At 59.1% G+C, this 26,841-nt stretch overlaps 1 protein-coding gene across 2 annotated transcripts; it reads left to right on the top strand.

Annotated features, from left to right (window-relative positions):
* The first annotated feature begins 103 nt into the window (after positions 1 to 103).
* On the top strand, positions 104 to 23,922 carry TRAF2 (TNF receptor associated factor 2). 2 transcript variants are annotated; one of them, XM_066255684.1, is made up of 12 exons: positions 149 to 209; positions 3,495 to 3,627; positions 8,569 to 8,787; positions 9,640 to 9,718; positions 10,179 to 10,277; positions 15,482 to 15,643; positions 16,549 to 16,623; positions 18,937 to 19,011; positions 21,184 to 21,513; positions 21,903 to 22,080; positions 22,466 to 22,614; positions 23,163 to 23,922. In XM_066255684.1, the coding sequence occupies exons 3-12, from the start codon at positions 8,600 to 8,602 to the stop codon at positions 23,379 to 23,381; spliced, it is 1,554 nt and encodes a 517-aa protein (XP_066111781.1). In that variant the 5' UTR covers positions 149 to 209; positions 3,495 to 3,627; positions 8,569 to 8,599; the 3' UTR covers positions 23,382 to 23,922. The 2 variants fall into 2 exon arrangements, with proteins under 2 accessions (XP_066111780.1, XP_066111781.1); XM_066255683.1 differs by lacking the exon at positions 3,495 to 3,627 and having other exon boundaries at positions 104 to 209.
* Positions 23,923 to 26,841: the final 2,919 nt, after the last annotated feature.

Genomic DNA, 26,841 nt, shown 5'->3' with positions numbered 1-26,841 from the left:
CTCCTGGTAGGCTCTTGTGTCTGCCTGTCAGGAGGGCGGGCAGAAGGAGGGGCGAAGGAGAAATATGGCCCATCGGCCGTCGCTACGGCTCCCTGCGCGCTCCTGGTAGGCTCTCGTGCCAGTCCGTCAGGAGGGGGGAGGGTCCGCGGCGGTGGCAGCAGCGGCGGCGGCTGGGCGGGCGCGCAGTTCCGGGCGCGCGGCGACCGTTGGTGAGTCGAACCGCGGGTGATCGACGTCGGGGATCGGAGATCGGGGTCCGGGCCGTGGACGCGCGGCGCCGGGAGGAAAGGCAGGGGGGAGGCAGGGCCGCCGCCCCCACGGGCCTGAGGGGATTTCTCGGGGCGGGGGAACCGGAAACTGAAAGTGGTCGGAATGGGGCCGGCTCCGGAAAGTTCGCGAACGCCCGCGGGCGCCTGGTCCGGGGGACCCACGGCCTGGGATCCACCACGCGGGATCGCGGCTCGAGGGTCCAGCGCGCGCGGGGTTAGGCATGCCTGGTACCCCCTCGTCCCCAGCGTCGCTGCCCGAGCCTCCGTGGCGGCCTGTGGGCGACTCACCCCTTCGACCCCCGACCCAGCGGTGGGCGCTCCTGCCCCTACCTGGTCCCCGCTTCCCGCCTGCAGAGGGGCTTTCCCACCTGTTGTGGGGGTGTGCGCGGACGCGCTCCCGAAACCTCGGGGCTGCGCGCAACGCGCGTGCCCGCGGGGCCGCCTCTTCGCCCTTTGCTGCCCCCGCAGCCCGGCCTGGCCCGAGGGGCCCAGTGCCCCTGCCTGGCCTCCCCTGCTGTCCGCTCCCGCTCCTACCCCGCCCCCTGTCCCCTTCGCCCCCACCCCACCCCCATTCTCAGACTCCGGCCGGGCTGTTCCTGGGAGCGTCTCTTGGCCAGTTAACGTTAGGGTGTTGCTGCCAGGGTGCCTCAGGTCAGCCTGCAGCCCGGCCCCTGTCCCCGCGAAGCCTGAGCTGAGGCTGGGGTGCCCTGACTTTGGGGGGGGGGCTTCTATATGAGCCTGGTGCGGTCCCGTGATGAAAAGGAGGCCGGAGGTGGGCGGTGAGGCTGGCACACCCGGGGACTCCTGCGCTGGGGGGACCCCAGAGAGGAGGCAGCTATCTGGAGGGTCGAGGCTGGATTGGGGGGGGGCAGAAGGCTCTGTGGACAGAGTGGGCGCATCACTGACGGTGACAGGAGAGAGATCCCAGGACAGCTGCTCCTGAGAGCAACCCTCGCCCATGCCGGGGTCTAGCAGAGCAGGGGGTGACGTGCTGGCCCTGACTCTCAGCCCACCGCGGCGCCCAGGGGACACTTGTCACCCTGGAGAACTGCGATGTTTAGCCACTCAGGGACTGGTTTTAGGTGGAGGTACCAGCCAACCCGAAATTGTTGCTTGAGGGTCTTTTTTATTAAACAGCTTATTACAATATAATGTACATACCACAGAATGTACTATTGCTTGAGTTTCAAATGAGTAAAATCCTAAGAACAAAATCCTGCTGTTCTTGAAGCCTTTTCCTGGCAGAAGTTGTCCGTGTTTTCAGCTGTGGCGTCTTCACACCTCTGAGCAGCTGATCTCCAGCTCCGGCCTCTCTCCCCAGCTCAGCCCCACGAGGCCACAGCTCTCAAAGGCACTCGCTGTGACAAGGGCCTCTGCTGCTGTGTGCCCTCTGGTCCTTCTGCCTGGGACAGCCCTGCAGGCACCTTCCAGCACACCCTTCCTGTGCCCCCCTGACCCCCTGACCTCTGCCTGAGGCTGTATTGCGCCACGTGGCCCTGTTGACTTTGTTGGTAGTAACGCTCTCTCCCCCAGCACCGAGCATGGTCCTTGGCAGGAGCCCGGAACATTCAGCAAGCACTGAATAGAGAGCAAAGGCCACATGCACGCCTCTGCCTGCTGTGGGGGTGTGGGGGTGTGGGGGTGTGTGGGGTGGCTTTCAGCTGGGGTTCTCTTCAGGAGCTCCTAAACTTACTGGGGAAATAAACTTGAACGCCGTTCCTCTGGAGACCTGAGGGAATCCGTTGTTTCAGCAGTGGGTGGAGGCTAGTGTACAGCATTTACAGTGGCCACTTGTTGCTGTAAAAAGCGCTTTCTCCAGGAAGAGAAAGGTCTTTCTACCTTGTGTTTTGAAGGTCAGGTTTGCCCCCCACCCCCATCCTGGCGATGGAAGTGCAGCCTGCTCCTCGCCCATCAGCAGTGGGCCCACTGACTGAATGTGGCCTGCCAGGTGTGTCTCCACACTGAACTTCCAAGAGCGTGAACAGGGAAGCAGAGGAAAGTCCAGAAAGTAAAATCCAGAAAAAATTTACCCACAGGCCCCACAGGTTAGGCCAAAAATGGGGCACGCTTCTTTCTGTCCTCGAGTCTAGGCCTGTGCTGGATGCTCCTGTCGTCCCGAGCACGGGACTGTGTCCACACGGAGGGCGTGTCACTGTCCCATCGTGGCATCCCGCTCCTGCCCGGAGGAGCTGAGCTGGGTGGGTAGAGGCAGACTCGGCAGAAGCCGTCCCAGCGTCTGAGCGGAGATCTGCCCACCTCTGATCAGGAGCAGGGTGGAGCCCGCATCCCCCGTGGGGCCCAGCAAGGGCGGAGATGGCGTTTGGGACAGATGATCTGGCAGGCTGGCTGTCATTTGGAGGTGAAGCACAGCGGGGTGATGATAAGAGGTGGAGTAGTGAGGTGACTCAAGTAGAAGGAATGGCTGGCACAGGTTCTAGGAACCAGGTGCCTGGCTTTGGACTGGAGCCAGTGGTGTGAATTAATGGGTGAGAGTCAGTGCGTAGGGCTGGAGCCTGGGGAGCAGGGAGGGCACTCGTGTGCCCGCTGCACAGGCCTAGGTCCCTTCTGCCCTCCCCCCATCCCTGCCTGCTGGCACATGCATTCTAGAGAGGACAGGCCTACAATGCCGAGGAGAGCAGAGGGCTGTGAGGTGGCGACCTGGGTCATCGCAGGAAGGAGCTAGCACAGTGCAGTTTCCATGAGGGTTGTCAGAAGGGCCTCCCTCCTGGAAGCAGAGACTCCAGCTGTGGGGTGTGGGAGGACAGGTGGGGTTGAGAAGCTGGGAGGGTCTGAGGGAGGAGCAGGAATCCCAGCTGAGTGTCAGCGGCCCCTCTGGTGGCTGGGGGGCAGGGGGACCTGGAGAGGCTGCAGCAGTGAGTCAGGTCACTGTGGATGGGGACCAGGGCCTGGCAGTAGCAGTTATGGGCACATTCCAGATGTTCATGGAAGGTAGAGTCACTGGGTGTATGGCCACCTTAGAGGTGGGCGAATGAGAGAGTGGTCTCCAGGGATTTAGCCTGAGTAACTGAAGGGGTGTGTGCACCGGCCCTGGCCATCCAACACTCGAGAGATCAGGGAGATGGATGAAGGGAGCTGGTGGTCATCTGGGTCACGTGAGCTGGGGCTGAGACCTCCAGGGGACAGAATTGCTGTATCATAATGAGATAACCTCTCCCTGTTGATAGCCCCAGTTTTTTTTTTTAATTTTTATTTTATTCATTTTAGAGAGAGGAGAGAGAGAAGGGGGGAGGAGCTGGAAGCATCAACTCCCATATGTGCCTTGACCGGCAAGCCCAGGGTTTCGAACCGGTGACCTCAGCATTTCCAGGTCGACGCTTTATCCACTGCGCCACCCCAGGTCAGGTGATAGCCCCAGTTTTTAACAAGAGAAACTATGTGTTGATTACATAGTAAATATGAGCTCCTTTTACAGGGGGAGAAAAGTCCTTCTGGCCACATGTACTTTAGTGTCAACAATTGTCGGAGATAAAAGTTCCTACTTAGCAGTATGTTGAGCCTGCGAAAAGATAGGCTTAAGTATAAGGTTGTAATTTTTTTTTTTTAATTCAGTGAGAGAAGGGGAGGCAGAGAGAAAGGGAGAAAGACTCCTGCATACACCCCAGACCAGTATCCACCCAGCAAGCCCACTATAGGGCGATGCTCTGTTGCTCAGCACCTGAACTCTTCTTAGCACCTGAGGCAGAGGCCATGGAGTTATCCTCAGCTCCTGGAGTCAGCTTGCTCCAATCAAGCCATGGCTGCAGGAGGGGAGGAGAAGAGAGAGAAAGAGGAGTGAGGAGAGGGGTGGAGAGGCAGATGGGCGCTTCTCCTGTGAGCCCTGACTGGGAATTGAAACTGGGACATCCACACACCAGGCCAATGCTCTGCACTGAACCAATTGACCAGGGCCTTAAAGTTATAATTTTCAAGTATACTTCCTTGAGGAGGCTAGTTATACTTGTGCTTATGTGCGGATAGAGTTCATGAATATCCTTTACGTGGGCTTGTTACACGGCAGGTTGAACTGGGCAGAACAGGTGAAGCCTGCCATTGAACCCCAGTGTTGAGCAGAGCAGAAGCAGCTGTCAGTGAGAGCGTGGCTTTGCAAAGTCCAGTCCTGGCATTTGGGGACATGGCAGTGTGAGGCCCCGGGTTGCATGGTGGCAGGATGACCCCCAGGCAGCCCAGTGCTCTGACCTGATGTCGGTTTGGGCAGCAGTGGATGTTGTAACAATACCAACTGCCCTGGGTAGAATCACTGACTGACACCACTGAGCCGTGGTGTCACCACATCTGTCACACAGCCGCGTCCAGAGCCTCCGCGCAGAAACCCTCATGAGTGACAGCAGGGGGACATGCAGGGGGGACTGGTCAGCTCATTGGCCACTGGCAATTCAGTCAGTCTGGTGGGCTGATGGTGCAAGGGACTTGTGAATAACAAAAGGCGCCCCCCCCCCAGGCCGTCCCCCGTCCCCATGCCTCAGGAAATCCCAGGGGAGCTTGCCAGGAACTGGGAAGAAGCCAGAACAAATATCCATTATATCACAGTGTCACAGCCCCAAAGTCACTGCTGTCCCAGCACTTGTCACCATGGGTTAGCATTGCCTGACCTTGGTGCTGCAGAACTGAAATTACTTTGTATCTGGCAGAAATGCCCTTTTAACAAAGGGTGAGGCTGTCACCAGAAGTTAGGACCCTCACTTCTGCAGCGTGTTTTGGGGACGGGTGTGAATGTGAAGTCAGGGATGGCTATACTCGAGGCGCTGAGGGTGGACTAATTTACCTGAGAGTCAGGGTTTGGAAAATAGAGCGGACACTTGGAACCAGCAGGGCATTTTGGTTTTGGGTTGGAGCACTTATGACATCTGACCACTCGTGGCTATACCGAGGACAGAACCCCTTCTCGGGCATGTCTGTACTGCCAACATGGTGGGCCGCCAGGGAGCCCTGGGCCCTGTGCTGTCAGCCATGAGGATGTTCGGATGGAGCCAGAGGACATGCAGGTTTTCTCCAGGGTTTGGGCAAGTGTGCTGGGCTACGCGGGCATTAGGTTTGGTGCAGCGCCTTTGAGTCTTGATGCTATTTTTATTGCATTCTTTTTTTCTTTTTTTTTTTTTTTGTGGCAGAAACAGAGAGAGTCAGAGAGAGGGACAGATAGGGACAGACAGACAGGAAGTGAGAGAGATGAGAAACATCAATTCTTCATTGTGGCTCCTTAGTTGTTCATTGATTGATTTCTCATGTGCCTTAATGAGGGGGGGGGGTTACAGCAGACCGAGTGACCCCTTGCTCGAGCCAGCGACCTTGGGCTCAAGCTGGTGAGCCTTGCTCAAACCAGATGAGCCCGCGCTCAAGCTGGCGACCTTGGGGTCTCAAACCTGGGTCTTCCACATCCCAGTCCGACACTCTATCCACTGCGCCACCGCCTGGTCAGGCTATCTATTGCATTCTTAAAAGTTAAAATGTACTGATAAAAGGATATTTGAATGAAACCTTGAGGACTTAAGAACTCCCAGGTGGTGGCGCAGTGGATAGAGTGTTGGACTGGGATGCCGAGGACCCAGGTTCGAGACCCTGAGGTCGCCAGCTTGAGCGTGGGCTCATCTGGTTTGAGCAAAAGCTCACCAGCTTGGACTCAAGGTCGCTGGCTCGAGCAAGGGGTTACTTGGTCTGCTGTAGCCCCACGGTTCAAGGCACGTATGAGAAAGCAATCAATGAACAACTAAGGTGTCACAATGAAAAACTGATGATTGATGCTTCTCATCTCTCTCTGTTCCTGTCTGTCTGTCCCTGTCTATCCCTCTCTGTCTCTGTAAAAAAAAAAGAACTCCAAGAGCACATGTGGGCACCCTCGTCCCTCTGACCTGTGACTGATACCCTGGTGCTGGGTGAGCTCGGACCCTTCTTTCTGTTGATCAGGTAGCCAAGACCCCTAAGCAGGCCGGAGCGGAGAGACACAGGCTGAGGCCTCGCTGTGTATCAAAGCCTTTTCCCATTTTTATCAGTCAAAAGGGACATCATTGTGTTTAACAGGAGTCAAAGTAGACGGATTGATCAGATGGGTCAATCTGCCATAGAAGGTATGGTCAATTGGCAAAAAAGTACACCCCCCTCCAGCTGTGTTTAGGTGGAAATTTGACTCAAAGAATAAAGCCTGTCTGACAGATGCCAAAGGAAGCTACTCAGTGAAATTTTTGGAAAAAAAAAAAAGCTCTGGCCTGACCAGGAGGTGTGGTGCAGTGGACAGAGCATCAGACTGGGAGGCAGAGGACTCAGGTTCAGACCCTGAGGTCGCCAGCTTGAGCACGGGCTCATCTGGTTTGAGCAAAGCTCACCAGATTGGACCCAAGGTTACTGGCTCAAGCAAGGGGTCACTCGGTCTGCTGAAGGCCCACGGTCAAGGCACATATGAGAAAGCCATCAATGAACAACTACGGTGTCGCAACGAAAAACTAATGATTGATGCTTCTCATCTCTCCGTTCCTGTCTGTCTGTCCCTATCTATCCCTCTCTCTGACTCTCTCTCTCTCTTTGTTTAAAAAAAAAAAAAAAGCTTTGGGCCAGTGCCCAGCACGGCCACCTTCCTTCTGGATTTTATCTGTTGCCCTTAGAAAACACACTATGACCAGAGTTCTTTAAATTTTATATCCTATTTTATTTAACTGAAATATAAAAAAGTTTTGACCTAAAGAACATGAAGAACATGGCTTTTTTTTTTTTTTTTTTTTTAGTGATATTTAGAATTCCTGTGTCAAATGTAGTTTAGGACAGCGATCTTAAACCACAGAGGGTCCCTGTAATCATTTGGTAGCATGACCAACAAAAAGAAGTGGACAGAACATGTGGAGTGCCTTCCAGCAGGAGCGCCCTCGCCTTGTCCCTGTGTGCGCGCGGGGCAGGTCCAGCGGGGTCCCCTCTGCGGCGCCCTGGCCGGCACCCCTACACGTCAGAACAGGGGTTCGGAGCCTCCTGCGGTAGGTTTTCTTTTTGAGGACCACCTTCTAGGGCCCGGCGTCTGTGCCCGTGGCGGGAAAGGGTGCAGTCACCCCGTTGTCAGAGGGATGGGTAGCTCGGTCAGGGCCCCGGGTGGCCCCTGTGTGTGGACAGCACGTAGAGCTGGGGGCGTGTACAGACAGGTGTGTCCTGCCCTGAGTGACCCCGCCATGACAGCTGCCCGGTGTCTGGGGGAGTCAATGAGGCTGTGACGTGTTGTGAGCTGTGCGGGGCCCTCAGGGTGAGGCCTCGTCAGTGCCAGGTCCCGATGCGGAGACTCCCGAGTGGCTGTGCCTGAGGACACGTGGCCTGCTGCTGTGTCTCATGGCCTCAGAATGTCGTCAGCGCTCTGCAGACACTGCCTCCTCCTGGAAAGGGGCGTCCCTTCATCATGTTCTGGCTGGAAAGTCGGGCTCCTGCGTGGGGCTGTGGGCAGACCCACAAGGGCTTCCAGGTACCGAAAGTGAAGCACTTTGGTGTTTGCAGAGGTCTGGTCATCCTGGGTCTTGAGTTGTACTGAGAGGACAGTGCTTTATGTTCAGGCTACTGGGCACTTGTCCCTTTTCAAGGACTAACTGGTACAATTTCTTTGGCCTTTTGAGATTGTGGGCATTGAACAGTGAGTTCCACAGGAGGTTTCCGAACCTCTGAATGCTGTGGGAGTCCCCTCCCAATCGCCCATCCTGGTTGCCTCGTCTTGGAGGCCTTCCTAAGGCCTGGTGGGTGACAGGTGACCCTGAAGTGACGGTGGGTAGGGGCAGAGCCGCGGTGCCGTTGACGGGGGAGGCCACCTCCCGGGCGCTGTCAGGCTGATGTGAGACCTGTTGGAGAAGCCACCACCATTACAGCGTCATGCTTCTTGTTGGACCCTCAGGGGAGGCCGGGGACCCCTGGTGACTAGTGTCTGCAGGAAGGGGGTGTCCTCCGTGCTCAGAGGCAGGCTGGGTGGCATTGAGGATAGCCCGCTGGCCCAGGGCTGCGGTGGGCATACGGGTGCCAGCCGTGTGGTGTGGGCAGGTCACCCCTCGGGCTGGACCTGGGTTTCCGTGTTTGTGACAGGAGGATCAGACTGGCGTGCTTCCCAGGCTTCCCAGAGTGCTGAGGTCCTGCTTCCCAGGCTCCCCAGAGTGCTGAGGTCCTGCTTCCCAGGCTCCCCAGAGTGCTGAGGTCCTGCTTCTCAGGTTCTTGAGCACCAGTCAGATTGTCGGCCCAGCGCTCTGACTGGTCAGGCTGGGACGGTTTCCCCGGAGGTTACTCTGGAGCCAGGCGTCTCCCGGGCCCACCGTGATGTACTCTTCCTCCTCAGGGCCTGGTGGTTCGCAGGGGACACGGCTCCCATGGCTGCAGCCAGCGTGACCCCTCCCAGCTCCCTCGAAGTGCTGCAGCCTGGCTTCTCAAAGACCCTCCTGGGGACCAAGCTGGAGGACAAGTACCTGTGCTCGGCCTGCCGGAACGTCCTGCGCAGACCCTTCCAGGCGCAGTGTGGCCACCGCTACTGCTCCTTCTGTCTGAGCACCATCCTCAGGTACGCGGTGGGCGGCAGGGCGCGGGTGTGCTGGCCAGAGTGGCTTGGCGCTGTGCTCCAGGTGAACCCCGCTGACGAGGGTGGAGCTGAGGCCCTGTCGGGAGGGTTCATGCTGCCGTGCACGGTGCGGCACAGGAGGTCAAGGTGCACTGCTGAGGGCTCCTGCTGGCCTGTCACTCGTGTGCACAGACAGTTCAGAGCACGGTGTGGCACAGGAGGTCAAGGCGCACCGCTGAGGGCTCCTGCTGGCCTGTCACTCGTGTGCACAGACAGTTCAGAGCACGGTGCGGCACAGGAGGTCAAGGCGCACCGCTGAGGGCTCCTGCTGGCCTGTCACTCGTGTGCACAGACAGTTCAGAGCACGGTGTGGCACAGGAGGTCAAGGCGCACTGCTGAGGGCTCCTGCTGGCCTGTCACTCGTGTGCACAGACAGTTCAGAGCACGGTGTGGCACAGGAGGTCAAGGTGCACCGCTGAGGGCTCCTGCTGGCCTGTCACTCGTGTGCACAGACAGTTCAGAGCACGGTGGCGGCTCGCAGAGGGTGTGTCGGGCGTGCTGCTCCAGCGCAGGAACAGGAGCCAGGCCGCTGTGCACAAGGCTCAGGGCCGTCCCTGCTGCGCAGGGCGGTCAGTGCAGAGGGAGACGGCCCATCCCGCAGGGCCTGTCTGAGTGGGAGCACCTTGTTCATGGCGGGTGATCGTTGGAGGAGCGAGTCTTCTTGCTGTTGGGATGGTTTTGAACATCATGTTGATGTGAGCCTGTCGATGAGACTGGGATGGTGAGAACGTGCCGCGTGGGTGGCCGCAGACTCGCGCAGACCCTGCTGCAGCTCACACGGCCCCTCTCTCCCAGCTCCGGGCCCCAGAACTGCGCCGCCTGCGTGAACGAGGGCATCTACGAGGAGGGCATTTCCATTCTGGAGAGCAGTTCGGTGAGTAGAAAGTCTGAGGCTAAAAATGTCACATGAACAGAAGACGTTTCCCGTGTCCTTAACCCTCTGAGCAGCAGGAACGTCCAGAGTGCCATCGTAACAAAAATTTTTGTTTTAAAAATGTGTAAGGCGACATTAAAAAAAGGCAAATGTATTTTCTTCTTTTCCCCATAAATTGGTTATCAAACAGACATGATTTTAAGTTAATAAAACTAACTGAAACTGATTTCACTTTTTGAAAAAAAACCCACGACCGGGTGTCAGCAAGCATGAAAAGAACTCACTACTCAAAGTGTTAATTGCACGGATGGTGAGTGAGACTTCAGCCGCTAGAGGTGACCCTGCTGCTGTGAGGGCATCTAGGTTGGACAGGGGTGTGCAAAGGACGGGGCTGCCTGGTGGGTACAGGGGGCTGGGAGGGGCCTGGGAGGAGGCTTCACCAGGGCCACTCTCTCTGCAGGCCTTCCCGGACAATGCTGCCCGCAGGGAGGTGGAGAGCCTGCCGGCCATCTGCCCCAGCGAGGGCTGCACCTGGAAGGGGACCCTCAAAGAGTACGAGGTACGGCCTCCCTGCGGGGGCGCAGCCTCCGGGGAGAAGCTTCCTTCCCACACGCAGCTGTGGCTCCAGAGCCGGTCTGATGTCTGTGGAAGAGGCGTCAGCCGGCACCCGAATGTGCCCGCTTAGACACTCAGCTGCACAGAGCCCAGCCCCACACCACAGTCCGGGCAGCGTGGCCTCAGTGTCCTGGCCTGTGGAGTGGGGTGCAGCCTCTGCTGTTGGGGTGCTGGTGTGGGGGCCTGGCTGCCCAGAGCTGCTGCAGGTGCCATGCGTGCAGGAAACCAGTGGAGTGGGGTGCAGCCTCTGCTGTTGGGGTGCTGGTGTGGGGGCCTGGCTGCCCAGAGCTGCTGCAGGTGCCATGCGTGCAGGAAACCAGTGGAGTGGGGTGCAGCCTCTGCTGTTGGGGTGCTGGTGTGGGGGCCTGGCTGCCCAGAGCTGCTGCACGTGCCATGCGTGCAGGAAGCCAGCTCCTCGCTCGGTGGGACTCAGTTGGGTCTCCTGGCAAAGGTCTTCTTACTTTGCACTGTGTTGACACTGAACATTACGGAAGTCATCTGCACATTCATCCTGGTGTCACAGAGAGGCATCTGACCCATGACAGGCGGTGGCTTCTCCGTGGCCCATTTCTGCCAGGCGGGAGGCTGCGTCCCAGCGTCGCACATGGCGGTTTCTGTGTGCTGGGCACCTGGCCACTCACTCGGCAGCATGGAGGATGAGAGGTGCTGGAGCCTGTCCAGTTGTGGGTCACCTCTCTTCCTAACAAGCAACCTTTATAAGTGATACTCCAGGTGGTTACTTGTACAGGAGGTTCACAGTGGCCAAGTACCCACCAGTTGAAGGGGCACTAAGCCACCACGGCGGGGGATGGGAGGGGTGTCGGGTCTGCGCTGGCATCCTGGGTTCCTGGCGGGCTTCTCCCTTCCTGCTCCGGCCCGTGTGCTGTGCTCGCTCTCTGGACTGGCCTGACTGCGTGGCCTTGAGGCTCAGCTGTGTTCTGTGTTTTGCTGGAGGAGCAGTGAGGCTGCCTCTGGGGAGGAGCCCTGCAAGCAGGGCGGCTCTGGGCTCTCCGCACCCTCTGTGCCCTTCCTGGGAGGGAGAGACTTAGGCCTCCGTGGACGGGGGCCCTGGCTGCCCAGAGGCCACTGTGCTGCACCTGCACAGATGGGAGATGTTGCTGTGCCCGGCCCTGCAACTGTTACTGCCCAGCCTCCAGAGGGGCCTCGGGGTCCGGGTCTGTCCTGGGAGGGCAGGCTGTGTGGGGCACGGGGCACTGTGCTGCCTTTTGAGGGGGCCGAGAGACCCCTGGGGAGGTGGAGTGATTCCTGGTTTCACTGGGGTTCTTGCCTGCAGGCCCGTGGTGTGGGCGATGGCTTCATGGGCCTCTCGCTAGCAGGGCAGGGACCCCAGCCAGCCCTGGGCTCCGGCTGCAGCCAGCAGGCATGCAGGCTGGAAAGTCCCTGGCTGCCCCCGAGCTCTGGAAAGTCCCTGAGAGCCGGGCCTGGTCATGTGGGCAGGCAGGGCTGCTCTGGGACACTCACTGGCCGTGGCCTTTGGTAAACTGATGACACCTCCCTCGCTGTAAATGCCACGGCCTCAGCCCTCAATGCACAGGTGCTGCGCCCCTCTTTGAGAGCTGGAGCCCCATGTTATCTCTGAGCCAGCACGGTGACCTCGGGGCTGCTCAGGATTCTGATGTTGGCCCTGGCCAGGTGCTCAGGTGGTGGGAGTATGGCCCATTCGCAAGGTGGCAGGTTCAGTTCCAGTCAGGGTGTTTACAGGGAGCAGCCAGTGAATACATGAGTGAGTGGAGCAACAAACCAGTCTCTCTCTGTCTCTCTTTCTCCCCCTTTCCTTCCTTCCTCCCTTCCTCCCTCCCTCCCTTCCTCCCTTCTTACTTCTCTCTCCTTCTCCCTCCTTCCTTTTCCCGCTCTCTTTTCTTTTTCTTTTTCTAAAATCAGTAAATAAAAAATTGTAAAAAGAGAAGAAGAGGGAGGTGTGAGGTGCTCGTACTGCGGCTCAGTCAGATGAAGTGGAAGGATGGGGAGACCCGCTTAGCTTTTGAATGTTTTCCTCTGCAGTGATGTCCAGTGTTTCCTAAGAACTCAGTGACTGGAAACTCGAGCTCAGTTCAGAGATGCGGTGGAGTGCCTGCTGGTGCTCACTGTGGTGCTGACCACTGACCTGCATGGCCAGCTGCTCTGGAGTGAAGAGGGGACGCTGGGCCTGGGGCTTCCAGAGAAGGGCTGAGCAGACGGGCCGGCGGAGAGCCCCGCTGAGGGGGAGGCAGAGCCCAGCATGCCCTCTGACATTCACTTAAACGTCTAGCTCGGGGGTCGGGAACCTTTCTGGCTGAGAGAGCCATGAACACCACATATTTTAAAATGTAATTCCGTGAGAGCCATACAACGACCTGTGTATGTGACGCATTATCCAATAGAAATCTGGTGTTGTCCCGGAGGACAGCTGTGATTGGCTCCAGCCACTGCAACCGTGAACATGGAGCGGTAGGAATGAATGGATTGTAATACATGAGAATGTTTTATATTTTTAACGTTAGTATTTTTTTTATTAAAGATTTGTCTGTGAGCCAGCTGCAGCCATCAAAAGAGCCACATCTGGCTCGCGAGCCATAGGTTCCCGACCCCTGATCTCGAACAAACATTGCTTTTTCTGAGGCGTGTGCCTCTCTCTGAAGGCCTCCCAGGAACAGGGAGCTGATGGAGCCTGTCCTGGCCCAGGCAGCGATGGAGCAGCTCCCTGCTCCAGAGATGGACCGGGGCCGCTGGGCAAGCGTGGTCCACAGCAGCCTGTGCGCTCTCGCCCACCTGTGCAGTGCCCACATTTTTCAGGCCCTTCCGTCTGCCCACGCTCCCCCCAGGACTTGATCTTGCTGAGAGCGCACTCTCCCGGGAGTCCACTTGCCCTGGCTGTGACCATGGAGGCCCGTCTGGTGCAGTTGGATTGATTGCTCTGTGCTCAGTGTGGCCCAGGCGTGGGTCCTGCCCTCGGTGACAACAAAGCAGGAGGGACCCATACACCACAGGCCACCGTGCCCTGGGGGTGCGGAAGGTTCTGCTGGGGCTGAGGGCAGAGGAGGCTGTGGAGGGTGACGTTGCTTCCTGGGAGGGGGAGCAGGGTGCAGGCCTCCTGTCCCAGCCCGGCCCACCTGCGTCTGCTCGTCCGTCCGTCAGACTGCTGCAGCTCACCAGGGATGTTTGCCGGGAGCTCAGCGTTTGATCTGTGTGTGCCTCGGTGGGTGGTTCTGGGGACGGTTGCTTGCTCCAGGAGGTGTGGGGGGTGGTCCTGCGAGGAGGCATGGGCACTACTGATGCCACATCTGAAGTCCCTGCACCACGTGCACCACACATGGGCCTTGAGTTCACCTGTTGCGTCTGCTCCCTTCTGAGTGACAAGCTTCAGGCCCAGCAGCCGAGCCGTCTCCCACGATGGAGATGGGCCAGCGTGTCAGCGCCTGCAGCAGGTCTGGGGATCTCCTGGGGTGCCTTGAGGCACGGTGACTGTGCTCTCCAGCGAGCCCTGAGCTGCCCTAGCTTGTGGGGACCCCGATGGAGGGTCCTCCCTTCCCAGCAGGCTCCCTTTCACAGGGATGTGTCCTGTCCGAAACTTAACATCGTGCCTGGTGAAGAAGCCAGACACTGCAGGATAAATCCTATAGGATCCCACACACATGTGGTACTGGTCCCTGGAGGGCTCAGATTCATAGGGACAGAGTAGACGGTGTGCCTGGCCTGTGGTGGCGCAGTGGGTAAAGCGTCCACCTGGAATGCTGGGGTCGCCAGTTCTAAGCCCTGGGCTTGCCCGGTTCAGGCACATACGAGAAGCAGCTAGGGGCTGATTCCTGCTCCTTTCCCCTGTAGCCCGCGTCTTCTCTCCTCTCTCTAAAGTCAATACATAATCTTTTAAAAAAATAGGTGGTGAGAGTTGAGGCGTGGAGGAGGAACAGGAATGAGTATTTAATGGGGCAGAGGGGCAGTTTGGGAAGATGAGAAAGTCCTGGAGAGGGTGGTGATGGCCGCTCAGCAGTGTGAACGGACTCAATGCCTCTGAGCCGGGCTCTCAGACCTGGTGGAGACGGTCAGTGTCATGTGTATTTTGCTGCAATACAAACACAGCAGGCAAATCTGTAGCTCCCTGTTCCCTACTTCCTGTTCCCTTCTCTGTCCCAGTCACAGCAGACTTTTCCCAAGAGTTTGCTGCAGTTTCTGTCTGGCTGCTCAGCCATGCCCCACAGGGCTGGCGAGGGACTGACCTGTCCTCTCTGTTGCCTCTGCGTTCCCGGCAGACCCACCTGGCTCCCAGCACACGTCCAGGCCCCGCCCTTTCCCGCCCCCTCCCCAGCCCAAGTGGCTGTCCAGGTCTCAGCACCCTGGGGTCTCCAGGCAGTCACCTGAGGTCGGGCTGCACCGTGTCCCCTTTGGATTCCTGGCTTCCGAGATCTGAGCCAGCCCCTCTTTCTGCATTCTCCTGCACTGTCCTGGCTTCTACTGGGTCACGCCTGGGCCTCTTCTTGCCTGACCCCTGCAACCTGTCACCCTGAGAGTCCCAGGGTGGGACCCTGCCTCCTGAGGACGAGCCTTGGGGCCTCCCTGGCCATGTCTCCCGCACTCAGTTAGCTCCGGGAGGGGGGGGCTCGCCGGCTCTGGGTGTGAGGGGACGGGAGGCTGGGCTCAGGTGTCTTCTCTACTTCTCACTCGAGCCCCCAGGGCCCCCCTCTCACTGCCACCGGCTCTGGGGGCTCCTCTGCCCCTGTCCAGGCTGTCCCCCACCCAGCCGGCTTTGTCCCCCCGTGGCTGGTCATGGCTCTAGTGTCCTCTGCTCCTGACTCTCTACACCTGTCCCCTGTCCCTGCCCTGTGTGTCCCCTCGCTGTCTGGCCAGTGGTCCTGTGGTCCCTGAGCATCACTCTGAGCAGTCCCATCCGTGGTCTGCAGTCACACACAGGGAGGGAGGTTCTTGGGTCGTGGTGTGGGTGGCGGCTGCCAGCTGGAGTTGGTCCTGACCCCTCGCCCGGAGCAGAGGGTTTGGAGGACTTCAGTTCTCAGCACCTGGCATGCTGGCCCTTGCTGGCACGGTGGGGTTGACCTAACTGGGAGCCACGCTGGGGTGATCTGTAGGACAGGCACGGCATGGCCGCTACAGTGTCCTGAGTGCACTGTGTGGACATTTTGTTCCCTCTGTCACCAGAGCTGCCACGAAGGACACTGCCCGTTCATGCTGACTGAGTGCCCAGCGTGTAAAGGCCTGGTCCGCCTCGGCGAGAAGGAGCGCCACGCGGAGCACGAGTGCCCGGAGAGGAGCCTCAGCTGCCCGCACTGCAGGGCCCCCTGCTGCGGGGCCGACGTGCAGGTGAGGCTGCTCTGGGCCGGGCTCAGTGTCCTGCTGCTGGGCCGCCAGGCCGGGGTTCTCGTGGGGAACTCGTTCGGTGTGGAGTCAGGCTGTTTTACTTTAGAAAAGTCCACGGGGAGGAGGGCTGTGTCAGTGTCAGCCCACGCCGGGCTGTGACTAGACAAGTTCCAGATGTCATGTTTCATCCGGAGATTCTGGGCCCCTTATTCGTGTGTCCGACACGCAGCTTTGTGCTTCACCACCGTGTCTCAACGGTGACTCCTTATCGTGGGTCGTCACCTGCTCGCTCTGTCCGTCTGACGTGTCTGTCACGCTCATTGACACCAGTTCGCAGATCTCCCGCCCACACTTCTCTGGATGTGTGCGAGGCCTGTCCTCACCTTCGATGGTTCCCTGTGGGTGATTTTTTCTCGGTTTGTTTGTTGAAGAGGTTGGCTGGTCTGTGTGGCTGACTGTGTCCCCTCTTCCTGTAAACTGTTAGATAAGGGCTTGGTCAGGCCCACACGTCACGTGGATGCCAGGCACCTTGCAGCATCAGCAGGGTCTCAGCAATGTTCCAGCTGATCCATCACCAGAAAGTCCCCTTGGTCCCCACTTCGGCCACCACAGCCATGCCCATCGCCAGGGCTCTGTCTCTGTCAGTGCTGCAACGGCCCCACTCTCTCCAGCCTCTGTGAGTGGCTTGTCCTTGGGTTGCTCTGGAGGCCACCAGATGAGAGCAGGTTCTGATACCTTTGCGGGGCCTGCAGGCCCCACCAGTGTCCAGTGCCATCTCTGAGATCGGGCCTGGGGCCCGTGGGCCCGTGGAGCTGAGGACCATTGCCGTGTGCGCCTGACCGGCCTGGTCCCGGTGTCAGCCCAGCCCCAGAGTCCTGCCTCTGATGCTCCCGACTTCTCTCTTCCAGGCGCACCACGAGGTCTGCCCCCGCTTCCCCTTGACCTGCGAGGGCTGCGGCAAGAAGAAGATTCCACGCGAGAAAGTGAGTGTGACCTGGAGCCTCTGAAACCAGCGAGGGTGCCAAGCCTGGGCCGTGTTTGCTCGTGCTGCGTGCTGTGGGTTACAGCCTGGCACCCGAGGGAGATGTGACGGCCTGTGTGGGGGTCGCCTGTGGGCCACTTTTCTGTCAAACTTTTGGTGATGGAAACAGCCAAGCCTGGGCAGCAGTCGAGTGCACGGTGCAGCCCCCCACGTCCCTGAGGGTCGAGGGGCAGGGTGGCTGCCTCCCCCTCCCTGCCCCTCCATCGCACAGCCAGCTTCAAGGACAGGCAGCAGGAACCTGGCTCTGTTCTAAGAGAAAGTCACCACAGGTTCATACTGATCATTCAGTGCAGGTCTTGACTCCCGTGCAGGTGTGTCTTCCTGCTGCGGTAACAGTCTCTGGTGACTCGGCACAGGGCTGGCTGTGTGGTCCCATGACAGCAGCCGCCCCAGGGCCGCAGCACCAGGCCCGGCTGCTGGACTTGCAGCTCTGCTCTGGGAGGACATACAGTCCACGTGGTCTCGTCACGTGAAGCGCGTTCTCTGGGTGGACAAGCTGCTGGTCAGCAAGCCATTCAGCTCACCCGCTTCCCTTTGCTTTTGAGTTTTTAAGATTGCTCTTTACAAAATGTCCTGTAGTTTTGTAAGACGTTTGCACGGCTCCAAAGTGAAGCTGGGGAAGGGGGCGTTCTGAGGAGTCAGGGCAGTGCACGCCGCCGTTTGTCAGCTCAGCCCCCCACCAGGGCACCCCATGGTTCAGAGACCTGCACCCCCTCAGCAAAGAGGAGCCTGGGTCCCCGGCCGCCTGCAGTGTCGTGTGGGACCCCCCAGGTCTTGCCCTCTGCCGGGTGAGAGCAGTGTCTCAGGGTAGCAAGGTTTAGCATATTTTTTGCTTCAAGTTCATTGGTGTTTCTTTTACATCTGAGTAAGAATTTGCAGCTCCTGCCCATTTCCTGGTGGGGCTTTGGGTCTACGTTTCCTCTGTTTGGGAGCTATGTTAGGGAGTCAGTGGAAGTCAGCTGCCGCTCACTTTGCCTGGTGGGTTTGCTCCGTTTTGCTTGGAGGGCAGTGTTCAAGCTTTCTCCTGCTGTTGCTGATTTTGGTTCCGAGTTGGGACTGTTCCCATTCCCGGAGGCCTGGTTCCTCACAGTCCAGGTCCCTGTGGAGGGCACTTCACTGTGGAGTGTCAGGCTGTCTCTCCGAGTCCAGGTGCTGCACGGCTGGGCATAGCGGCCTCTCTGGGCTCTGTTCACTCTGTGGGTCTCGGTGTCCTCTCTGGACTCTGTTCACTCTGTGGGTCTCGGTGTCCTCTCTGGGCTCTGTTCACTCTGTGGGTCTCAGCGGCCTCTCTGGGCTCAGTTCACTCTGTGGGTCTCGGTGTCCTCTCTGGACTCTGTTCACTCTGTGGGTCTCGGTGTCCTCTCTGGGCTCAGTTCACTCTGTGGGTCTCGGCGTCCTCTCTGGGCTCTGTTCACTCTGTGGGTCTCGGTGTCCTCTCTGGGCTCAGTTCACTCTGTGGGTCTCGGCGTCCTCTCTGGGCTCTGTTCACTCTGTGGGTCTCGGCGTCCTCTCTGGGCTCTGTTCACTCTGTGGGTCTCGGCGTCCTCTCTGGGCTCTGTTCACTCTGTGGGTCTCGGCGTCCTCTCTGGGCTCTGTTCACTCTGTGGGTCTCGGCGTCCTCTCTGGGCTCTGTTCACTCTGTGGGTCTCGGCGTCCTCTCTGGGCTCTGTTCACTCTGTGGGTCTCGGCGTCCTCTCTGGGCTCTGTTCACTCTGTGGGTCTCGGTGTCCTCTCTGGGCTCTGTTCACTCTGTAGGTCTCGGCGTCCTCTCTGGGCTCTGTTCACTCTGTGGGTCTCGGCGTCCTCTCTGGACTCTGTTCACTCTGTTCACTCTGTGTCCTATGCCAACACCACACGAGGTCAGTGTTGGTGTCTGGGCCCTGGTCAGGTCGGCCTCTCCTTATTCCCGGGTGGTAGAAACCAGACTTCCAGCTCCGGAGCCTGGGGCCTCAGACATTGCATCCCACAGATGGGGGGAGGAGGCGGGGTCTCTGCAGGTGTCGAAGCACTGGCCCCAGACTGCACTGACCTTGGCATGGTCACTGTGATCACGTGTGCACACGCAGGTGCAAGTGCGTGTGAGTACCTGCTTCTGGGTGTGGGAGTGCACGTGTGCTTCTGTGTGGGTGTGTGCACCTTTGGCTCTGGAAGCAGGCCGTTGGGTTTTGGTTGGCCGAGAGTGAAGAGGCCGGCGGGGCGGGCAGGCCAGGGACCCGCTGAGAAGCGCGGCGTCAGTGACACCGTGTCCTTGTAGCTCCAGGACCATGTCAGGACGTGTGGCCGTTGCCTGGTGCCCTGCCGGTTCCATGATGTCGGCTGCCCTGAGATGGTGAGTCGGGTCTTCCTGGGAGTCCCTGTCCCCCGTGCCGTGTGCCGCCTTCCGGGACCTGGTTCTCGGTGGGCCCCGCCTGCCTCCTACTGGTTCCCCCCTGCCCAGCTGCCTGTCCTTCGCTGCCTGGTCCCCAGTGCCCAGGCTCAGGCCAGGCTGCTCTGCCCTCTCCTCCTGCTGACATCCTTCTCTTGGTGGTGCTGGTCCTGGCCACCTCTATGCTGAAAATGCCCAGTGGCATCTCAGACCTCAGCCCCACACCAGTCCTGTGCCTTGTCCAATGAGCACCCTGGTTCACCCAGCCTCTGGCGAAAAGCCCAGAGGTCACTCTGGACCTCTTGTCTCCCATGCCACATCCACTGAGCCAGAAGGGCCTCTACTCTGCTTGCAAACAGGTCTGGGACCCACCTGCCTCCCCAGCTCCCCCACATCCCAGCTCACCTCTGTGGCCTGCGTGGCCCCTCCTGTGTGACCTTGGCCCTGGCTGTCTGTGAGCACGTCTCTCTGCCATGGTTAGTGGCCTGGCCACCCTCGAGCCCACTGACCTCCCCCCGCCCGGGACCTTGACTGGCCTCCTCTCTGCACACTGCACACCTGTCAGTGTCTGTGCACGCCCTCCTGCCTGTGTCTGTCCCTGTCCTCCCCTGACGACACGCACAGAGACTGAGGGCTGGTCCGTGAGGGTGGGGACAGGCCTGGCGTCCCCTCCTCAGCGGCAGGTGGCCTGGCAGCCTCTCTGGTGGCGGCAGTCCTGAGGTGCTCTCCCTGGCCTGATCTCGGGTTCAGCTCTGGTTTTTCTAAGGACAGTGTGTGGGGTCAGCACCTGCCTCTGGCCCCGCGGTCTGTCTGCTCTTGTGGTTTCCATGTGACGCAGGGCTGGTTGGGTCCTGCTTGGACCTGGTTCCCTGGTGCAGGGGTTGTTAGGAGCCTCAGCCCGTCAGTAGGCAGAGTGGACACGTCATGGGTCTGGTTCCAGCTAAGGTTTTGTGTTGTATTGACCCCATCAGTCTGACCCTGGACCTTGGGCCTCAAGCACAGAAATAGTTGGCTTTTTCCTTTCTTTTAGATTTTTATTCATTTTAGTGAGGCAGGAGAGAGCAGGGGGTGGGGGAGCAGGAAGCATCAACTCCCATATATGCCTTGACCAGGAAAGCCCAGGGTTTCAAACCGGCACTCAGCATTCCAGCTCAACACTTTATCCACTGCGCCTCCACAGGTCAGGCCTTCCTTCCTTCCTTCCTTCCCTCCCTCCCCCTCCCTCCCTCCCTCCCCTCCCCTCCCCTCCCTCCCTCCCTCCCTCCCTCCCTCCCTCCCTCCCTCCCTCCCTCCTTCCTTCCTTCCTTCCTTCCTTCCTTCCTTCCTTCCTTCCTTCCTTCCTTCCTCAGGAAGGGAGAGAGAGAGAGAGAGGAAAAGAGATGAGAAGCATCAACTAGTTGCTTCACTTAAATTGTGCACTGATTGCTTCTCATACGTACCTTGACCAGGGATGGGGCCTCGGGCTCCACCTGAGCCAGTGACTCCTTACTCAAGCCAGTGGCCTTTGGGATCCTGACGATGGTCCCACACTCAAGTAGATGAGCCTGCGCTCCAGCTCGTGACCTCAGCATTCTGGGTCAACGCTCTGTGCCTTGCGCCACCACCAGTCAGGCATTGACTTTCCTACATTCTGTGCACAGCAGTCCCCGCAGCCCCCTGGAACACCTGGGGTCTCCTCTCTGAGCGCCACAGGGCCCGCTCCCTGGGCAAGCAGAGGCCTCTGGGGCAGCTCATCCTCTCTTTCTACTTTTGTTTTTTGAGTGTCAGACATTTGAAAATTTGTTGTGGAGATTTGGAGGAAGTTTGGCAGCTGTCAGATGTGTGCAATAAAAACCGTTTGAGGAGCTAAGCCTTATTGCCCCGCCCTGCAGCCCCCGGAGGAGAACTTTGTTAATGGCGTGTTCTCTCCTGTTACTTTAAATACAAGCCAGCGAGTTAGTAGGAAGGTTTGTATCTTTGAAACACAGTTGACTTCTGACGGGGACAAATGAATTCCGGCGGCAGAGGAGACGAAGAGTCTCTAACGTGCATCGTGGCCTCACTTTCCGGGCACTCTGCCAAGGCCGTGCGGCCGGGGCCCCGGGGCCGGGCTGAGGGCAGCTGCAGAGGGTGAGTCTCCCTGTCTGGCCCCTGCAGGTGGAGGGCGAGAAGCAGCCGGAGCACGAGCTGCAGCGGCTCCGTGAGCACCTGGCCCTGCTGCTAGGCATCCTCCTGGAGGCCAAGCCCCTGCCCCTCGGCCGGAGTGCCGGCGGCTGGGAGGCCAGTGCGCTGGGCCCAGGCCCGGAGCAGCTCTGCACGGCTGCGGGGCTTCTGCAGAGGTGCGAGGCCTTGGAGAGGAAGACGGCCACCTTTGAGAACATCGTCTGTGTCCTGAACCGTGAGGTGGAGAGGGTGGCCATGACCGCCGAGGCCTGCGGCCGGCAGCACCGGCTGGACCAAGACAGGATTGAAGCCCTGAGTAACAAGGTTTGTGCCTGGGGTCGGGGTGGCGGTCTCTGAGCCAGGACTTTGGGGCCGTGCCTTGACCTCCCCTGCAGCAGTTACTTCCTGCCTCTGCCTCAGAGCAGAGCCCCTTCCTGAGCCCCGTTCACCGATGACCTGGTGGGGGGACAGAGGAAGCCATGGCGTGTGCCTTACGCGCTGTCAGGACAGCTGCTGGACCTCGGGCCAGGCAGGATGGGGTCTCCTGGGGACAGAACCGCCCTGAGAGGCTGAGCCAGGGTGCTCAGGAGCACGGAGGGCCTGGAGGAGACGGGGTGACTTGATAGCGCCTCCCGGCAGGCTGGAAGGCGGTCTCCGTGGGGCAGTCAGGCGAGGCCCGTGACCCCGTGTCCCCGCGGGCTCCCGCGCCCCAGGTGCAGCAGCTGGAGAGGAGCGTCGGCCTGAAGGACCTGGCGATGGCGGACCTGGAGCAGAAGGTCCATGAGATGGAGGCGTCCACCTTCGACGGGGTGTTCGTCTGGAAGATCTCGGACTTCGCCAGGAAGCGCCAGGAGGCCGTGGCCGGCCGCACGCCTGCCATCTTCTCCCCAGGTGCTGCTCCAGAGCTGAGCCCGAGCTGCTGCTGTCCCGGGGTCCCTGACCCTCCTTCCCCGCTGGCGGCTGTTCCCTGCCCGGGTGATGCCAGGGGCTGCTGTGCCTCCTTGCAGTGGGAGCCCCCCTGGGAGCCGCTTCTTGCCCCTTGCCGTCACCGCACCCCTCTCAGCAGGGCCACCAGGAGGGGCAGTGTGCCAGGAGGGACTCCCCAGGCCAGACCTGTCCTTATGCCCCCCCACCCCGCTTTGGCCTGGGCTGCGGGCTCCTCACGCCCCTTTTCTCCAGGAGGGCCGTGTGCAGAGGGAGCAGAGTGGGCTGTCTGTCTGTCCCTCAGGAGGTGCTAGGTGGGCCCTGCCTGTCTCACCTCCTCTTCCCCCTGCAGCCTTCTACACCAGCAGGTACGGCTACAAGATGTGTCTGCGCGTCTACCTGAATGGGGACGGCACTGGGCGTGGCACGCACCTGTCTCTCTTCTTCGTGGTGATGAAGGGCCCCCACGATGCCCTGCTGCGCTGGCCCTTCAACCAAAAGGTGCGCAAGTGGTCCCGTGGCTGCTGTGGGCCCCAGGGGCCTGTGGGCATGTGAGGCTGGCGGGGTGTTGCTCGGGCCCCCAGCCGCGGAGTGCACGTGGCCCTGACCCTAGCACTGTCCCCAACACTGTCCCCAGCACTGGCTGCGCAGCCACTGGGGCCGGCAGGGAAAACGCCGCCTCACAGGGCCCGTTGCACAGGAGTGGGTGTAGCTCGGGCTTTCACCCGCAGCGGACCACACCCTGGAAACCCAGCGTCCACTCTGGGTGGATGCAGTGGAGGTTTAGGGACGAGGTCAGCACAGAAGTGCGATTGTGGTGGAGGTGGAGGTGGCAGAGTGCCAGTGGCCTCTCCTGAAGGGGCGGGTCCTCGAGTAGGGCTGTGGGTGCGCATGAGCCGGACATCACTGAGGAGACGCTTGAGTGGACACAGGTCTGTGGAGCCGGGCTCAGCCTGGTCAGAAAACACCGGAACGGGCAGTCACCCAGAGGGCTGACCCTGATGGCGGACAGGCAGGCTCATCTGTCCCTCCCGGCCTTCTTCTTCCAGGTGACCCTCATGCTGCTGGACCAGAACAACCGGGAGCACGTGATTGACGCCTTCAGACCTGACGTGACCTCGTCATCTTTCCAGAGGCCCGTCACTGACATGAACATCGCGAGTGGCTGCCCCCTCTTTTGTCCCGTCTCCAAGATGGAGGCCAAGAACTCCTATGTGCGCGACGACGCCATCTTTATCAAGGCTATCGTGGACCTGACGGGGCTCTAGCCGCCTCCAGCGGGGGTCGGGTCAGGAGCAGCCTGGCCAGGGCTTGGTGACGAGCTGAGCCCAGTGCTGGGCCTGAGCCCTGCTGCGGAGGGCGGGGCTGAGGTCACACCCAGTTGGGGAGGAGCCACCCGGTCCAGGGTGCTGGCCTTGGGCCATGGCCGGGTGAGGCCTGGAGGGCCTCCCGCAGGCTGGGCCACCCTGTGGGCTTTCAGATCTCTTGCTTCCGCAGGAGTGGCTGGGCAGGAGTGGCCGGGCAAGGCGAGCAGAGTGCAGGGGGCTGTGAGGGGAGGGCCGCCCAGCAAGGGGCCCCTGGCGCCTGGTCCCGCCCTTCGTCGACCCTGCAGGGAGGGGACAGTCTCAGACCTGGCTGTGGCTCTGAGGGGGCCTGCTGTGCCGGCCCGGCCAGGCCAGTGGACGGGAGGTGGCTCGTGTCCTTAGAGCTGCCCTGTGGTGTGTGCGGAGTGCATGCTCATTCTCCTCGAGAGAGGTGGCAGCTGCCCCGTCAGGCCATGGGGAAGTCGTCATTAAATCGTTAAACCTGTGTTGAGTGGTGTCCATCTGGCTCCAGGCTCCATGGTGGCCCTCGCAGGGGTCCGTCCTGGCCTCCATGGCCTCTGCCTGCTTCTGCAGCTCCTTGAGCAGTCGTGTGGGTTCCCTGACACCCCAGCTCACACCTGTGGGGCTGGTGAGGCTGAAGGTTCTGGAATGTTCTTTGCTGGCTGGCTCTTCCCTCAGGCCTTCCCAGGAACTGCCTTGAGAGCAGGATCACACGATGGCCCCTGTTCTGGGCCTGCCACACCCCTTAGTGCAGGAACCTGGCCCTGGGACAGACCAGCAGCTTCCCTGCTGTTTGGGTGTCGCCCGCCCTCAAGAACCAGGACTTCTCTGGGCGCTGGTTGTTTGCTCAACAACTGCAGACCACTGGGGTGGAGGGGCCACGGGTGGACCTCAGTAGAGCCAGGTTAGGGCCTCAGTCCGGGATAAGGATGGCGGCTGCTCTGGTTCTCAGGACCCGCCAGTCTGAGGCTGGCTTGGGCTACCTGGGCGTCTTCAGAGAGAACATGACGTGTGACTGCCCTTGACACCGTCACTCGTCTCTTTTGAGAAGTTAAAGGAGGAACAGCACAGAGTGACGAAATAGGCCTGTGTGTCCACCTCCCGGGATCCACGCCTGGCCAGCAGCAGAGGTCGCGTGTCCCTGTCCACACGCACCTCCTCAGCTCTGGGGCACCGTCCTCACCAGTGTGTTGCCTTTAAATTCTTCTTTCACTGTTTCTTCATCCACAAACAAGACTACTGCATCTTTAAAACATGTCAGACCCAAGACTGAATCAGTGGCAGTGTTTTTCCCTCCCCTGGGTCTTAAAACCTGTCATGCTGGTGCACACATGGTGGGTGTGATGGCGGGCCCGAGACGAAATGACCTCTGGGCTGCCCTCCTGGCCTGGACTGAGTTCCCTGGACACCGCTGGACACCCCCCGGTGGTGGGGACTGGTGTGAGCAGGTGTCGACTCCTCCAGGACCTTGGAGAAGCCTTCCTGTCCTGTCCGTTTGTCTGCTGGGTTGTAGGTCTTGTCTTCCTGGGGTCCTGGGGGTCGGAAAGCGTCCCTGATGTTCCCGAGCCCTGGTCCTTGATGGCGCCGTGGAACTGTGTGATGGTGATGGTGGTGCACAGAGATTTAAAGTTTAGACCTGACCGTTGGACAGTCTTCCTTCATGAGCAGTGCTATTAGTCGTTCAAGAAGTCTGACCTTCCCCAGGGTTGAAAGCACCCTCGTGTTTTCTTCTGATGGTTTTGAAGTTTTGTTTTTAACATTGACTTTGACATTGGACTTGGTATTTGATATGTGTATTTATGTGTATGGATTTTTTTTTCATTAGGTCAATTCTAGTGCATGAGTAGGTGAGTGCAGAACAGTGAGTAGAAAGGTTCAAGTACAGGGTCAGGAAGGGGACAGGCAGCAGAAGGATCTGAACCCACTCTGAAAGGTGGGAAGTGGGCGGGGCGGAGGGCAGCTGCTCTGCAGGTTTCTCCAGTGCCAGTGTCCCCTGCAGCTGACCGCCCCACCCTGCCTCACCCCTGCAGGGAAGGGGTCTCGGTCTAGAGAACTTAGGGAAGGAGCCTGGGACCAAGAACTCCGCCCCACAGAGCAGTGTGGGGTCTGGAGGACCTCTGGGCCCAGAACTGCAGAACGCCAGCCCCTGGCCACACTGAGTGACTGGTAGAGAAACCAGATGCCCTAGAGCCCTGGTCGGCAAACGGCGGCTTGCAAGCCACATGTAGCTCTTTGGCCCCTTGAATGTGGCTCGTCCACAAAATACCACGTGCGGGCACTACCTCGATAAGTAATGTACCTACCTATATAGTTTAAGTTTAAAAAGTTTGGCTCTCCAAAGAAATTTCAATTGTTGTACTGTTGATATTTTGCTCCATTGACTAATGAGTTTGCCGACCACTGCCCTAAAGGAAGACCCTATGGGCAGGAGGCCTGCTTCAGCCACCTCCTCACCTCCCCAAAGGCAGCAAGCAGGCCCACTGCTGAGGGCCCACCGGGGTGTACACAGCTGCCTTCATGACCCTCCCCAGCCCCTGGCAGCTGACCCCAAGTCCCAGGGATTTGCCTGTTCCAGACATTGATGTAAGCAGAATCGTACGGTTTGGCCTATGTCTGGCTTCTTTGAGCCTAGTTTTGAAGGTCTGGTGCCAGGACATGCTTTTTAGGGCTGGAGAACACCACTGTGTGGATGGGCTGCTCTGCATTCCTCCGGGAAGGGGTCTCCAGGCTGCCCGCTCAGCCTCCGGATTCCTGCTGTGTGCCTGTCTGCCCAGGTTCCATCTCTCCTGGGAGGCGTGTCCACAAGCCCCGACACCCTGGCCAGGACATGACTTTCATTTGGGCCTTTATTTGACCTTCCATCTTGCAAGTCCATCTAGAATTTAGTCCCCTCTTGTTTTTTAACACAGAAATAATTATTTTAAAAAACCCCATGTGGTCACAGGCTGTGCGAGCTCTCGGTGCAGCTGATAGGTACGTTTCTCTTGCCCAGAGTTCATTTTGCTGCTGCATTTTGAGTCATCTATATAGAAAGTTTTGTTGGATGTATAATCTGTAGATATTTTCTCTCCTTTTGTTTACCTTCTCATCCTTGTAACAAAGTGGTGTGATCTCTGATGTTGTTTGCCAACTTTTTTTAACACGGATTGTGTGTGAGAATCTTTGCCCAACACAGGATTACAAAGGTTTCCTGTGGAAGTGTATGTTGTTTTACAGGGAGCGTTTGCCTGTGACCCATGGAGTCAGTTTTAGCACAAGGTGTGAGTTTTGGGTCTGGGTTCATTCGTTTGCATGTGGACGGCCAGTCGTGCTGACACCCTTCACCGAAGTGAATGTCCATTGTGTAGCTAAAGATACCTCTGTAGCCTCTCCTTTGTCTACTGACTTTTTTTTTTTTTAATAT

This window comes from Saccopteryx bilineata, chromosome 2 (genome assembly GCF_036850765.1).
Source record: "Saccopteryx bilineata isolate mSacBil1 chromosome 2, mSacBil1_pri_phased_curated, whole genome shotgun sequence".
NCBI lineage: Eukaryota > Metazoa > Chordata > Mammalia > Chiroptera > Emballonuridae > Saccopteryx > Saccopteryx bilineata.
This window is presented reverse-complemented; position numbering and strand designations above follow the sequence as displayed.

Coding starts and splice junctions, on each gene's coding strand:
- TRAF2 (XM_066255683.1), top strand. CDS start 8,600: ATGGCTGCAGCCAGCGTGACCCCTCCCAGCTCCCTCGAAGTGCTGCAG. Junction 8,788..9,639: donor TGTCTGAGCACCATCCTCAG/GTACGCGGTGGG, acceptor CCTCTCTCCCAG/CTCCGGGCCCCAGAACTGCG. Junction 10,278..15,481: donor GGACCCTCAAAGAGTACGAG/GTACGGCCTCCC, acceptor CTCTGTCACCAG/AGCTGCCACGAAGGACACTG.